This window comes from Aythya marila (assembly GCF_965140915.1).
Source record: "Aythya marila genome assembly, chromosome: 20".
Taxonomy (NCBI): Eukaryota; Metazoa; Chordata; class Aves; order Anseriformes; family Anatidae; genus Aythya; species Aythya marila.
This window is the reverse complement of record NC_139061.1, coordinates 8735052-8751639: the sequence shown is the minus strand read 5'-3', so window position 1 is coordinate 8751639 and position 16588 is coordinate 8735052. Positions and strand designations below refer to the sequence as shown.

The 16588-nt window shown below is 40.5% G+C and overlaps 1 protein-coding gene across 3 annotated transcripts in view; it reads right to left on the bottom strand.

Moving 5' to 3' along the window:
- VMP1 (vacuole membrane protein 1) overlaps window positions 1-16588 on the bottom strand; it is a 64331-nt gene that overhangs the window by 24693 nt on the left and 23050 nt on the right. For all 3 annotated transcript variants that reach the window (XM_082776557.1, XM_082776558.1, XM_082776559.1), the window contains exons 6-7: window positions 13890-14057; window positions 9025-9156 (exon numbers count right to left, since the gene is read on the bottom strand). In XM_082776557.1, coding sequence (XP_082632683.1) covers window positions 9025-9156; window positions 13890-14057 — 300 coding nt within the window. The remainder of the gene's footprint in view (window positions 1-9024; window positions 9157-13889; window positions 14058-16588) is intronic.

Here is a 16588-nt window from a genome sequence, read left to right as displayed (position 1 = left end):
ATGGAACAGGTCCACTACAAACAATGAGAACAGCAAAGCTGCTGTAAAGAAGGGCATTTATCCTGGTGCCAGCAGGCTCCCTTGATGCGAAGGCACAACTTGCACATGAGGAAGAAGCAGATAATCCCCCAGCATTTGAGCCTAATACATGTTATGGATACAGTATTTTTCTTAGCAGAAACGAAGTTTAATTATACAAATAATAATCTTCAGAGGAGAACATTTTTCTCCGAAGACAGAAGACAACATGTGCAGCTACCGTCTCAGATTATTAAAATTATAAATTCCTTAACATTTAAAAAGCTGCCTACAAAGACAGTGCTCCTTTTCATGTAAAAATCTGAGTTATGTTAAAAATGAGCTGCACAATATTTTGTTTCTTCTGGCTTTCTATTACAACACAATGGAATCAAACACAACTTATGGGAGAATGACCATTTGTGGTTAGGCAATGAATTCTAGAATTTCAGAGGACTGGGAAGAATTATTAACTCATTGAAATAACATATTAACTGCAGAAGAGCAGTTTTCAAGAAGGCAGATAGCTACCTATGGGCTGAGAGGTTACACCACACATCCCTGCTAAGAAAGCAGCAGCTCAGCAGCTATGTTTAATGATCAACGCAGGAACCTGGAGTTAAGACGAAGGGAACAGAGACCAAGATACAGTTGATAGCCAGTGCCTATCGCTGCAAATAGCTCATTACTCAGCGACCAGAGAACCCATTCCATACGTCTCCTGCAAGACATCAAAGGTGACAGGTCTGAGTAAGGCTCCAGTAAGCTGCCAAGAGGAATATTCTGACAGCGGTGCACGGCGGTACTGATCTCCCGCTCCCTCAGCTGCGGTGACTCTCAGTGTCTGAATGTGTCTGGGAATGGCTGTGGTCCTGAGCCTCTGCTCTAGCTTTCCCCAAAAATACTTCCAGGTTAATGCAAGTAAGGGGCAAACTGAAAAGGGGCTATTTCCATCTCGATACCTGGAGAGAAGAGGGTGTGAGAGGTAAGGTTTAAACTTACTTATCGCTAGAAACTCTGGGGAAGAAAGGACCTATACATTGGAAAATGAGCTGCCAAAACACAAAGTTAAAAAAGGTTTTCAAGAATTATTGAAAGCAGCAAAGGGAAGGTGGCAGAGCAAGCACTGAAGTTTGACAAAAGGTATTTGTATGTGACAAGCACAGGACAGACATCCTGTGGTAGGAGGAAGGGCTTGAATTCTAAGCCTGAGAAAATAAATAAAAGTAAACTGTACTTCACAAGAAGACTTCTTTTTTTCTGAGACACTGAATCTGGACAAGGAATAGTGTAATCATATGGGTAAGTTACAAGAGAAATACATGTCCAAGTTGAAGATGAAAACACCGTTTCAGATATTACAATATGAAGTAGGATGAACAGCAATGAAATGGGGACCTCGCCTTTGTAGGCTTTACTGAAGCACTATGGAAAGACAAAGAGAGCAGTACCTACAAAACTTCTTCAAATCTTTGATAGAGGCACTTTAATGACGTGAAGTTAATGAGATTTCAAAGCATTATTCAGAATATTTGTACGCAAGGATGAGTAGGTGCTATATACAAATCGCAAGGGAAACAAATACACAGGTGAATTCCTCTACTAGACTTTGCTAGGAAAAGGACACTGAATACACACCGTTGAGGGAAATACAGATCTACTTCCACACCTGTTTGTATTCAAATTCTTGAGGATGTCTGGATGTTAAGAAGGTGACGTTGCCATCAGTGGCAGTTTGAAGGAAGAGGAAGAAAGTTGTTTCTGTCTTATCATGTGTCCCATAGAGCAGTACCTTTTACCACATCCACTGCCACCTCTCTGCTCCAATCCTCATGCCAGGTCTGTGCAGTGGCATGAAGCTACACATGCCCTGGGACACTTCAGTTTTGTAGTGGTGCATGAAGGCATAAAATAAAAATCTGCCAGGGAGGTGGCAAAGCCATTAGGACAGTCCAGCTTCAGAACAGAACACCCAGACAGGTGATGCCATCTCCAGCCATGGAGGTTTTCAAGACCAGACTTGGTAATACCCAAGGAACATGACCTTATCTCATAGCTGACCCTGCTTGGAGCAAAATTTGGACAAAGACTGCCTAAGGTCCCTTTCACGATGAATTCTTCCGTGATTCCAGAACGAGATAGGGGCAGCCACCTCCAGAGAGAAGAATGAAGCAGCAGAACATCCTATCACTCCGGTTCCCACACATCACACGTTGACCTCTGCAGCCTTTGCTTCTACAGTTGAAAGTGTGTGCTGGCAGTGCCTCCACCAACGTACTGGCTGCCTAAAATACCACTGCAGCTGCACAGCGAGTGCTCGTTTATCTCAGGGCTGCAACTGCAATTAGCTATTATGGCCACAGGTCTGCCAAGCTAGTTACAGTGACATGATGTGTACAGCGCCATGCCAGGATGTTGTCAACTTTTTTTTATTTATTTAAGTTATTAAGTCCTATTTTGGGGGGTTTAAAATTCAGGCATTGCAAAAAAAAAAAAAAAAAAAAAAAGGATACAAGATGGCTAGAATTAAGCAAGTCACTTTACTTCAGCCATCACCATCGAGAAAGGAAGCAACTTTTGATAACCAGACAAACAGATTGACCTTTCCAATCCCTTACAAAGCAAAGCTGAAGTCACCAAAGACACTCGAAAAGAACACTATATTCTTGCCCCATAGGGAATTTAGAAATAAGTTAAGGAAGAAAGCCCATATATAGAAAAAACACTTATGTGATAAAAGTGAGCACTTCTAGACACAGTTGACAAATCCTTTTGCACTTGCAAGTCTTCCTACTCAGCAGATGTGCAGCGCTAAGCATACCTCTCGCTCGTTCACCCTGGGAAGTAGCTGAGGTTCCCAGACAACTCAGAGAAGTGGTCTGCATACCAGACTCTTGTACAACACAGATATTTAAACAGTGTCTGAAGCAGGAAAAAAAAAACTTGCTGTTTTCTTACGATACCATAATTAATTTGTATCAGTTATTGAAGGCTCTCCCGGAAAAAATATTTTTGAAGCAGCTCATCTGACCCCAACTTCTGATTGAAAATCAGAAAATTAAGAACCCGATCTTTAATTTATTCTTTGAAATATTTCTAGGCCAACTGCGTTTTAGAAGCTACTTCTCCAGCACTGTAATGCAGCCTCTTATCTGTCCATATAAATTTTTTTTTTTTTTAATATATATAACCATGAAATTGAGACTAACTTGAATGTTTCAGAAGAGCCCTATGCAGCGATGTGACAGGAACACCTAAACTTTACTCCCTAGAAAACATGTAGACAACTAATTTTATTTTTCCCCCCTCAGATCCAAATCTCCCATAAAGCCTCACCGAAGCTGTAGAGGTTTATTGAGTAGCTGCTGCTTCTTTTGTACGGATCACAAAGCTGAGAAAAGCCCATATGACTCTGAAAGAGTGAAACAATTGTCCAGGACCAGTTTGTTCCCTTAGAAAGTTGTATCAACCATTGCCAACTCGGGTGAACAGGGCATGCAAACCCAATGGCAGAGCGCTTCTCCATACTCCGCAGCTGCAGTACAAAAGCAGCATGCAAGACTTCCAATAAACTTGGTGATAATCTTTATTAAAATGTTAATTTCTACTGCAAAGTGAGGTATTTGTTGCTGTAGAAATTCCTCTGAGCTAACAGCCTCAAACCAAGTGAAAATACTACCAAGTAATCCAGATTTCTTCAGTGGTTTGACTGTTACTGATTTATGTACTTTCACACTAAATATTAAGAAGACAGAGGGCCCTGTAAATGAGTTTTAGCTAACGGAGGTATCACAAAGAACAGCTCAAAGAAGAACATGGAAAAAAATCATCTCTAGATTACCATTAGCAAACCCTCGTTGCTGTTTTTTCCTTATCTGTAAGCAGGTGTGCAAATGAATAGAACAATGCAGGCACAAGACTGCCCTATTTTCTTGCCAGTGTCCAAAGAAATCCAGCAAGGAGGTGGCTTACACATTTGTTACTCATAGCTCCTATTGTCTACCCTGTGCCTATCTTAACTCTTTGCTACCCCTTTTCTGAGGAAGTTCCTGGTAACAACAGTTCCCTTACTTAAAGCTTTCACTGACCCATTCCAAAGGTTATCTCAACTCACTAATTTTGGTGAACAATTTAAAATAAAGCTAATGCTTGATATGCTCACAGTTTATTATATTTTCTGTGAAAAACATCACATTATGCTATTAGCTTACTACTACCAGTCTGCTGTCTCACTCTCAAGCTATAGCATTTGTACGAAGCTTCTGGAGAGAAGCTTCAAGCTTGGATTAGTTTTGAGTTTACATTTAATTACGGGCCAAGATAAAAGCGGGGAGAGACCTCCCGTACGTGCATTAACAAAAGCACCCAGCGAACAGCAGGAACGCCCGGTGTGCAGACAAGCCTCCTGGTGGCCACCCATCAGGCAGCCTAGACCAAACACCAACCTCCTCCTTGTACGGCACAATTAATAAAGAGAGGAAGCTGATGAGGAAAGGGGGTGACTGTAAGAATGAGCAAGGAAAATTATGAACGGAATTTGATGTTGGGTTTAAACAAGTTATTTCTGGGAAAGAAAAAAAAGAAGTCGATGTTTTCCAGTTATTGTACGCGACTTTACCACTTCCATTTTTATCATAACTACTTTATAAAAGCCTGCTTGTGGTCTGCTCGAACTTCTTTTTTCTTCTAAAGAATACCCTTAAAGCCTTTTGATTAAACCAGCCAGCAGCCAGGGAATCCTTTACAGGCAGGAACTTATCAGATACTAATTGTTAGTTTAATCGTGGGAGAGATCCATTTTTAATTTGGCGATCTCACTTTACGCTGCTAATTAAGTAACATTTTGCTTATTAGACGAACCTAATCATTCCATTTCAGTGAAGTCACAGTGTCGTGTCAGAACACAGTGCTGGGTTCTCCCAGTAACCATGGCTGGGTGTGGTAGCCTACTTTGTTCTGCTTCTGCAAAGAGAAACCCCGCATTAGGACGTGGAAAAGCAATCCAGCTCAAGGCACAAGACCTTTCAGAAATGCTGGAAAGATGGGTTTAGCATGTGTCTAACTGTCACTATCGCAAAGTTCATCAGTTTAACTCCTTGCAGACAAGAAGCCGGCTCTCCGAGCAGGAAGTTGTTCGGTGGAACTCCTGACGCAATGCAAACCGAAGCAGTTGCAGCTTAGTTTAATACAAACCCTCTTGAGTCCACGTTGACAAATTCTTTAACAAGCCCTGTGGTTACAGGGAAGCTGGTTTCAGTCTGAGTCACTCCTGTTCAAACAGTTTACTGGAAATGGAGGGGAGGGGGAATTTTCAGAGAAGTCATGTGATGGCCAGACAAACCACAACCAGTAAAGGTTCAGTGGAGTCAAAAACAGGTCCCAGCAACAACCGGCATTCAGTGTGCAGATGGCACTCAATCATTTACAATGAGCCCTGCTGCATCCCAGCACTTCTATGGATTTAACCCTTTTTCACGTTTGTATTCCTTCAAGGGCAAGATGCAGTTTGGGAAGTAAACAAACAGCAGCGACTGATAGTAACACAGGCAACTAGAAAATATTTTTACATGGAGATTTGGCTGCAGCGATACTGCACAGAAGCAAAGCCTAATGTGCAAATCATTAGTTCTTCAAAATATGCTACTTAATGAACCCAAACACTTACAGTCATTAAGGCTTAGATATACAGCAGAGATAGTGGCGCATTTCTCCTCTTAGCAAAGCACACCGTGACACTGCACGGGCACATGCATTACGCATTACCGCTAAGTACCTCGAGGGAAGCTGGCATCAAGCTTCATTTTCACCAGAAACCTCCGTCAGCTTTAAGTGCTTCAGCATGACAGAGAAAAGAGGAGAGCACTTCACAAGCAGCAACTCTTAAACGGTCAAAAAGCAAAAGCCCTGCACGTGTGTGTGGAGACATGGAGCTGTGCTAGCACTGTGTTATTACCAATGTGCTGCCCCAGCACTAAGGAGCAGATTCACTTCCCCTAATTGCGAGGTTGGTTTGAACAGCTGCGCTGGAGATACTCCTCCTGCTCCAAGGGCAGCTTTGATGCAAGTCACCATTGCTCTGGAGTTTGACTGGAAGAGAATTAAGAGCAAGCAAATGCCATTTTAAACATGTATAATTCATAAATACTGTTTCAAGTATTAACAAACTGGGCCAAGTTGTTCTGTGTCTATAGCATGCTGGGCTCTGCATTGTGTGCAGCTTGGAGAAAAAAAAAAAAAAAAAAAAAAGAGCCCTGCTTGTAAACCGCACTCCTTCTCCAGGGCAAAGTCACCCGATTTTAAAAAGAGCAGCCACAAGGCAAGAGCAGCTCTGGAGCTCACTTTATGTAACCAGGATGGGTTGGTCAGCATGCACAGAGACACACAGAAAGGAGAAGTGAGTGTTCCTTTAAAATGAGGGGCTTTCTCTGAAGTATGCTAATGGAAAGTCCGAGGCAGCCTTACACATCATCTGCAGGCTAATGAGTTTTCTCCAAACCTCGCTCAAGGAGACAGGTCACTTAGATTTGCAATTTATGACACAAAATCCATCACTAGACTCTTTAAAGTAAATAATATTTTACTCTGTGCAATTTTGAATGGCGCACTAAAACTTTAAACTGTTTAATACTTTTAAGTTCCTTTTCTTCCCTATTGTTTTTTAAACTGCCAAGCTAGCAAGCGCATTCCCCCCTGTCAGATCATTCAGGCTGGATGTTAAATTCATAGTCTATTCTCACCATGGAAGATTCTCATCTGTTTCTCAAAATTACCATTGTTTTTGAGAAACAGCAGCAACAAGCTTTCTAAACAAAACACACGCACGCAAAAACGTCAAGCCATTTGGCTTTGCCTTGTAGGCATAGAGCAGCTCAGCAGAAGTAGAAGGGGAAGCTATTCTTTAAAATCTAACACACCCAATTTCATGCCTTTCAAAAAAGGCTGGATGAAGGGAGACCTTTATACTGAAAGAAGGCTTCTGTCACTTGATGTCAAGCATTTGCGGTAGTCTCCATGGCATGAGACACTTGTCGCATCCCCCATTTTCCTAAGCATAAGGCTTAAACTTGGGCAATGGGAGAGGCTGATTAGGTAGTAACAACTGGTATTAAGCGATTTAAAAGCAGACTTCGTAACAGTTCATGAAGTTGCAATTACAGGACAAACAGCGATAAACTATGCTTAAAATTGGGATTTACTCAAGGTCATAGGAAAAGGCAGGCCTGTCTCCCACAGACATCTAGCAAAAACACGATTTAAGCCAAAAGCAGAAAGGAAGTCATATTAGCAAGTGGAAAAAACAGAGCTGTCAGTTTTATGAGTGCAATACAATTTAATCAGATTGTCAAAGCCTCATGTTAAGAGAATTTTATAGAAACCAAACCACAAGTGTAGTTTTAAAAGAATTTTTTTCTGGCTATTCATCCACAAAACAACATATTTCGATCCAAATTCATTTGCCAAGAAAATAAAATCAAAAGTACTGGTAAATAACACCATCATTTTCCTTAACTCATTACACAATGCCATTCATTTACTAAGGGCAGTCAATGCAGCTAGCTATATTTTGGCCTGTCCTGACAAAATGCTCTCTAGCAAAAAATTCTCTTTTTCTGCCCAAGAATCTTAATCTTACTGCGCGTTCTGGAAAGCAGCTCTGGCTGCTCTCAGAACTTTACATGCGTATAATTTGCTGGGAGAGTTTCAGTAAACAGAGATAGCATTTCAGCTCTCGAGCCATGTGTTTGACTTTTTTTTTTTTTTTGCAGCCAGGGATTACTTTGCAAAGCAAAGACTGACAGTCAGGTAAAGACTAAAGCAGTTTTTTTTTTTTTTTGCCACTGAATCTTTAAAGAAAAAGAAGCATTTACTACTTAGAATAACAGAAAAAAAAAAACACTTTGGAACTTTTTAGCAGAGGGAGGCTCTCGTAAAATACAGGGATTCCTGTTTGTATTACTAACTCGGCATTTCCAAAAGCTTCATCCATGATTTGAGGGAGCATGGGGGTAGCAGGAAGTATTTGTTTGTATCAAGGAAGTACCCCAGCAGAACAGTTAAAAGACAACCGTGAGTAGTAAATAGCTTCTGCTGTTTGTGTAACAACAGCCTCATGACCCGTTTCTACCTAGTGCTTTTGATTGACAAAATACCAGGATAAGGAGGAATAATACAGCAAAGAAAATTAGTGGCAAGAAGCTTGAAAACAAAACAAAACAAAACAAAACAAAACAAAACAAAAAAAAAAAAACAAAAAAAAAAAAACAAAAAAAAAAAACAAAACAAACAAACAAACAAACAAAAACAAATAAACAAAAATACATTAGATTTCATTTAAGTCATTGTCAGTAGCTTCTGGAGAAGATGCAAACTCCTTACCTGAATGAAAAATTATCATCTGTAACATCTGACTCAGGTACAGCATCAGTTGCAAACTATGCTGTAACACAAGCAGTATTTAATCTATCAAGAAAGTAAGTCACAAGAGTAACAAAAAGGGATTCAGAGCAGTTTGGCTGCATTTTCACACCAGTAAAAATATGCTCCCTTAGGCTGATGAATGGGTCATGCACTGGCCCCTGAGGCTGTTACTGTCAAGGCAGACAAGTATCATCCTGGGGGGATAAACTGACTGAAAATCATCTGGCCCAGGGAGGTTTTAAATGCAGCCATTCCACAATCGTAGTTGTTATAGCACCCACTCTGTCACTGATCTGTTAGCCTACTTTTTCCCTACCTTTATTGTGCTGTTTTAGAAACTCTAAATAGAAATAGTATTTGCAGCAAATACTTTGACTGCACCACTGAATGTGCTTCAACAAGCTCCGTTCTCATCCTCCTGCTGCCAGAGGTATCTCTACCTGGTGGAGAATCTTCTTCCACCCTGGGAAGTCCCTTGTGAACTTGCACCAACGGATTTTTGGCCCATTCCCATTTAATTGGAATGGTTATTTACTCCATCTAGTTGTTCTGTGTTTTATTAATTCTGTTGTTTTGCAGTGTTCTTACTTGTGCAGTCTCTGCATGTTCCAGCATCTCCTCAAATTCCTGGTACTCTTCATCATCAGGTTCAGCACCAGAGAGTCGGGCCGCCCTCGCCATAAAATATGGAGGTAGCTCTCCGATTGCTGTGCCAGCACCCTGGGAAAAGAATAATCCCGATTTATTTTTTTGTTTGCTCTTAAATAGGAAACATGTGATACACACAGGCCCTTAGACATTTCAAAAGATTAGAAGCCAGAGATATCTGCTGTGTTATTCCAGAAGAATTGCGGAGACCAGCTGCCTTGAGATGGTTGTTTTTATCCACCAAGACAGATTCCTCCTGATTTCACATACAAAGGCATTGCTTTGAGACCCCACTCTTCTCCTTCCCTAGCTTAGGGAAATTCAGCTTCTCCCAAAGCAGACTACCACGCGGCAGGCCAGCAGTTCCCAAGCTGTGGCCTGCAAGGTCAAACTACGAGCTCTGTGCATCCCTGGGGCCCCGTGAAGTGGCGTGCTGCCCAGCGGCAGCGCAGCTCTGCAGCCTGGGCCGTGCAGCGGGGAGGCTGCAGCCCCGTCACCGTGCTGCAGCCAGAGCCAGGCAGGCCACAGCCTGCTGCCTGCCCCGGTCCCTGACTCAGCACAGCGCTGCCATCTCACCCCGCCGCATGATGCCAGACACATTTGCCGGCATGTGACAGCCCTTGCTCCTGCAACGGCCCTTGGAATAATCTGGGAGCTCCTCCCCTGTGCCGTCATGCAGTTTACTTACAGTTTACAAAGTCATGAGACTTTGGGCGAATGTTTATTAGAAAACAGGCTCGAGTTTTACTGCCGCTACGAGCAAGGAAAATAAGGTTAAGCAAAGCTTGAGCTCGAGTTTCCTCTCTCCTTAAGATGGAATAAAGAAAGCCAAGAGAAGCGGAGATGAAAGCATGGCTCCTTTCTCACCACATGAGAATTATATTTGTTTTCTCAGGACATCAAATGACTCATTTCAGTCTTGTGGGTCAATGCATCATTAACCAAAGAAAAAAAGAATAGGAAAGAGACAACTAAGATTGAACATATGGATAAACATAGGCTGATGAAACAGGAACTTGGATTAAAGTCAGAATAGTTTAAATATAGGACAGGTAACAGCACAATAGTTGGGCAGCTCATTGGAAAAGTGCTAAAACTTAGCAGCATGCAGATGGCTTTTCTTTCTTAGGGTCAGTAGTAACAAATGCTTTTCTATTCCTTTGAAGCTATGTAAAAGCTTTTCAATTTCCTTTGTTCTCGCTCTAGATGCAGCTGCATGCAAGGGAGAATTCCAGCTGCTGTGGATATTCCAAGTCAACAGGTTGTGGTTTTAAATACCGCTGTTCTCTGCAGTTACCCAAACTGTTAAAGTCGCAGTTTGAGCATATAAAGTACACAGCCTCACATGTTTACGCCTTGTTTTCCACTGAAGAAAAAAATCTAAACGAGCGCAACAAGCTGAACTTCATTAATCTGCCGGTTTCTGGCACGAGGGAAGATAAGCCTGCAAACAGTAGCAACAGCGTTTCAGAAAAATTAACTTGAGGTTATGTTCTCAGGGTGATGCAAGAACAAAAAGTCACATTGCTTCTCCAGGCTCTGCCAATTTGCCTTGGCTTCATTTTGTTAACCGAGGAAGAGGTTCGCATGCGTGTACTGGACATGAACTTTCTTTAAATTGGTTAAGTCACATGCTCATTACAAAACATTTCAGAAGTGCAACAAAATCATATGATTTCATGTCTGCCTGAGACAGGTTCCTTAAGTGCATTAAAAAAAAAAAAAAAAAAAGCAAGCAATTAAGGGATACAAACCAGTAACTATTTCACTTCTTTTTGTAACATTACTTCTCTATTTTCACAATTTAACATTGAATGCAGTTTTACTAACATACCAAAAAGGTAAACGGTCATCAAAATTCTTTTATACAAGTATATTCAGAAAAGGAAACCGGGAAATTACTCCACTAGAAAGAGTCTTTTAAACAGATTTTTATCCTGGCCAGGACACAGACTGCCTGTTCTGCTAATCCTGAGCAATTAAACAATTTTATTCTTCCCCCTCATTTCTTGTAAAAAAAAAGAAAAAGAAAGAAAAAAAGCTGCAACACATTAAAAATGTAGGGCACTATTGAATTCCTTGTCCCTGTGGGATGGAAGGCTGTGAAAACTGGCATACACCTAGCAGATTGTTTTTGAGAGTCCTTCTGCAGGCCAGGACTTGTGGAGCCAATTTTTATAGCGATTTAAAAAAGCATCATTTTCATTTCACCTAATAATTCCTTAGATACGGTGATATTTAATCCCAGTAACACTTATTATCAGCAGAAATGGCTATCACTGACATGCAGGGGACTAGTAATGATTTTAATCTCTGGAAAAAGCTGTACCTGGTTTAAGTTGGCTGAAACAGCTGCTGATGTTTTTGTGATCTGAATCAAATCCCTTGTGCAGATAAATCCCTGCACTCAGGCCTTGCAGGATATCTAGCCTGGACAGCTTTATAGTCAGAGGCCTGCAGAGTCCCCAGTGGGACCGTCCTGCTTTCAACATTTTACATGAAAACTTGTATTCCTACCACCCTCCTGTCTCCCTCCAAACAATCAAGCAGATTGGCCAGGTTTTACTTTGGAGCCTTTCAACATCATTTCACTTTACAAGTCTAAAAGAAACAGGCTCTTGGTGCAAGCACATCTGTACACATGCAGTAATTCCTTTTCTTTCCAATTACCCAGCATTTATCAGAAGTTCAGATTTTAGATCCTACTAGAAGCTGCAGTTTTCATTAAAAAAATGTTGCGAGTTCATTCAATCATACCCAGATCTGGAGTTATACTTACTATTCCTGATTTCACATTAAAAGGTGAAAAGCTATTCAATTCAAAAATTTTTAGTAAGGTTCTGAGTTGCAAAAAAAAATTAGCTTGCTTTGTTTTCTGGAAGTCACTGTTACTTTCCAGTTAAGTAGAATTTGTTTTTAAAAGAGACAGAATTGAGAGTAATTTTCTTCAACAGCTTCCATAAAATGTGAACTGGAATTAGGACAAAAGAAACATATTGGAAGAAGCAGCAGCAGTTGCCAACTTGATTTGGCTTACAGGAAATTAGCAAGCAATGTTTATGTACTCATGAAACATTCCAAGAAAGCATAACATTACACTAGACACCACTGGTAGACAGAGGATGCTCCCAAGGGAAAATCTCATGGAGACAGAGTTCAGTGGAAAGGTAGCTGACAGTGAATTTGAAGGCGAGAAGAAAGAAAGGCGGGGAAGAGGGGGATACAAAACGTTCTGGCATGGTCCTATTTCCTTGTCCTTTCCGTAGCCTGAATCAAGAAATGCTGCTCACATGAGACTGAAGATACCATTTGTTCTCCAGCCTGGCTGCTCAGAAGGACACAAGATTTCAGTGTTTGCAGCTCTATTCACCCATTTCTAAACTAGTTAATTCTCCTCATAGTTCAGTTATTTTAAATGCTGGAGATTAAGCAATGCATGTTTACCCCAAGTTACATTTTTATTTTGCAACCCTAGAAACGTAATTGTAAATGCCATTTTTATTACTCTAGTCTTCATTAAACAAACTTAAGCAGAGGGGAACCAGCAGCAAAATAAAAAAGGAAAAAAACCTTGTATTTATGGTCTTATAAGTACTTGTACTTCCAGCCACTTATCAAGCATTCAGGCAAATCTGTCGTCTCATTCGAGAGACTGAAATTTAAAACATACTTTGCTTCTTGAGAGGGCTGTAAGTCCACTTTCCCCGTTATTTTGACATTGGTACTGTTGTATGCTACTTTAGTCTATAATGTGTACAACCTAAATGTAACTTTTTTAGGTAGCAAAACTGCTGATAATTTTAAAAGTTGTTAATGACTGAAGTTGCCTTAAGATATCTTTTTGTATCATTGGAAGGTATCTGGGAATACCAGGGCAGACATCAGATACTGTGTATTTTCAGAGTTTCCTCTCTGTACATGTGAACTGGAAAACCAAATATTTAATAATTAAATCAGTCAGAACAGGAAGCCAGTAGTAAAATAGAGTTAATTTGGCTTGCAGTTCACAGCAGATACATCTGTATAAACTACAATTCCAAATCACCTAGCCATAATGAAAAAAACAACTGACCAAAATCCTCCAAAAATCAAACTATTAAAAAAAAAAAGCTGCAAAAGGAATGAAAGGAAAACAGAAAGGAAGTTCTGATGACAGCATTTCCTAAGACCTTGATTCAGTTAAAAACTAACCTGCTTTTCCTGTTTGAAGCAAAGAGTTTGCCATGATGGGAACAGGCAGAGAAACAAAAATAATATACAAAATTTTACAACATAGCACTATATTTAATCTATTTTATTGATTCAACCCAAAAAAAGTCTCAGCTATAAGATTAGGGTCTGAGTCCTTCATAGAAGTAACTGCAAATTCACTCAAGTTATAGGCTCAAAATTAGTGAAATTTATTGCTTAACTGCATTCAGTGTATGACCTGACAGCTGTAAGACCACTTCTAATGCAGATACCCTCTCTAAAACTTACCTTTTGCATCAACAGCTTTGAAGCACACAAATATTTTCTGCTATACTGTAGAAAAATAGTCAACACCACAGTTGACAAAAGACAATCCTGTAATAACCTACTACTTTGTTTTAATAGGAGATTAATACTACAGGGGATTAATACCATACAGCTAGCACAGAGAAGGCAGGTCAGAAGGAAAGTAACTATTTATATTGCAGATATGTTATTGTTGGCAGTACACTGCCATCATTATTTTGCTCCATTCAGCCATTTTTGTGTATTGCTGAACACAGAAATTAAGTGCATAAATTAAAATTCCTTAAGTTTTATAAAGCAAAGCTTACCCACATGCAGGCCTCCAGCCTGACTTTTGAGATGATAGCCCAGAGAGAGATGGATCCGTCAGTTGCCTCCTCATCGGGGCAGATAATTTGATCCGGGTAAGGAGGCTCAGGAAAATTAACTGAGTTACATTCATATGCAGCAAGAGTAACCGATGCTATGTGTGGACCCTGAAAAAAAAACAAAGGTAATTTCAAATGCAATTTCTGTGTGTTTATTTTAATTTTTATTACTACTAACTTGTCCCTGACATAAAGAAACAAGGCTAAAACTTACTGTTTCTCACTTTAGCCGTTAATGATATTATATGCATAAACTAGTTTTTCTAGACCACCTGAAGTGTAATTTTAGTTATTAATACTCTTTTTAAAAATTCCCTCTTTTCAACAGTTAACATTAAGAAGTCTTTCAGTTCTTGCCATGCAATTGTGCACTAGTGTAACGTTGCTAAGACAAAATAAGAATTCTTACTTCTTAAAACTGGAAAATTTTCAAAACTTCAAAATGGTCTCTTCAAGGTATTTATGGCCTGCAACTTTATTAGAGCAGGTGTTTTGCCTACTGTTGGTTTTAGAGGATGATTTAAATTCCATGTTAATTTTTTTTTTTTTTTTGGAACACCTGGACCTTATCACATCTTTGGCCTGAGCAATAGATGTTGTAGCTAAAAGAAATCACTTAGCAAACACTTAGCAAAAGGTTGGGGACAGAGTGTTGGGGGGAGGAGGGGGGAAGAAAGATAAAAGAAGCTCTTTGCATAAAATCAGAGATATAAATCTAAAGTTTTCTTCACATGCTGAATGTATTACACAAACTAACTTCTGCTATTAACTGATGGCTTTTGACATCGTTTTAGGGACAAAAAACGTCAAAAATTTTCTTCTACATTTCTTCCTTTAAATGAGTCGTGTGCATTTGATTAGATCAATAAGGAAGCCTGATAACTCTCCCCCACGCTAGATTTATTACAGAATAACGAAGGAAAGAGAAAGTATGATTGACCTAAACACTGCCTAAAATCCTGCAAACGGCTCCCAAAGCTCACTTTGAAATGCAGGAGCAAGAGAGATTCAGAGGATCCTGCAGGCTTCATTTGCACATTAAAGGGTGAAATTCTACAGCGCCATGCCTCACACAAAAAGTGAAGCAGCTTCATTGCCTTCCCTAGACTTACTTGGAAGAAGGTTTCTGTTGCCTTCATTCATGCCAACATTTCAGGTCTCACTGTACAGACCAGAGCACAAGACTTCGATAATTACATTAACGCTACAGTTTATTTAAGGGCAGCGAAGAATGGTGAAAAAAAATACCAGTTATCTATTTCTGTATGACAGCTCTGACTACTGTTGTCACATGTACACAATTCAAAATAAAACCAGTCATCTGGCATGCAATTAGTAAAAGACATGCTGCTCTAATACCAAGCACATTCTTTTATTTATTCCTTGTTGCTGTACAGGATACTAATTCAAGAAGTGCTTTTAGGCCTACTTTGGGTTCTGGGAATGATCACTATCTATCGAGCTGAAAACTGAGGCACAGTCTATCCCAAGTAAAAATAATCAAAGGTTCATTAAAGTAAAATTGAAAAAGAAAAGCCCCAGAACTTGATACACAAAAAGCGATGTTGATATAGAAGGAGGAATGAACAATGAGAGGTAACACGTGCTACAGCCATTTCGCTAGGCCGCAACGGCAATGGCCTCCTTTTTGGTAACAGCTGCAAGGCACTCCCTGTTCCCCCCCAGTTTCAGATCTAAAAAGATAATGTATCTCTGTCTTACTCATGGAGGACAGAGGCAAACAGAGAATTGAAACTTCCCTGAAATTACAAAGTACGTTTCTAGTGAGCCTGGGAACCTTTCTCCACCACACAAACTCAGGGAATTCCGTTCCATCCCATTCCCCTCCCCGATCTGACAGCTAACTTGGGACAAAAAGGTCTCTCAAGCCTTCTTCCCTAAGTCATGGTTTTCACCTGCATAAATTTGCAATAAAAACCTCTTGAATATGAAATTTGCATGGAGGAAATCCCCATGTACTTGACTTGTAAATGACCATTTCCTACGTTCCCTTGTGAGTAAGGGTAAGCTTGCTGCCAAGGCAGTGAGGTACGACGTGTGAATCAAGAAGTACAATTTTCAGTTCTACAAAATTTGGAAGATCAACCACACTACAGCGTAACTACAGCCAGCTGTGATGGGAGACTGTTAGTTTCAGTTTTATAATAGTAAGATACAAATATAATCAGTACTGTCGCGAGGCCTCCACCCTCTCTGCCAGGTTTCACTGACAGAGTTACGAGCTCTTCTCAAACTGCACACAGGCAGTGCAGGGAAGCCACTGCACTCCCAGGAGACTGCAAAGACAAAATGCCTACTAGGAGACTGCTGCTGCATGACCAGCATGCTTTTGCAGGAGCTCCTTGCCATGAGCAGCTCCTCCCAACAGCGTTGCCAGCCCTGGATGGCTTCAGAGCCTCCAAGTGTCACCTCCTGTTAGGAGAGCTCTCCCAGTCCTCAACGAACATCTGCAAAAGGAAAAACTGTACAAGGAGCAGCCAACGGGAAAAAAAAAGCATTTCACAAAGCTGCTGTAAATGGCCAGCGAGCCACCTGAAGACTACGCCAACTGAACATAATTCTTCCACTGCAATGTAAACAGTTCTATAATGGAAAAAAGTTGGAGTTATGGAACCCAC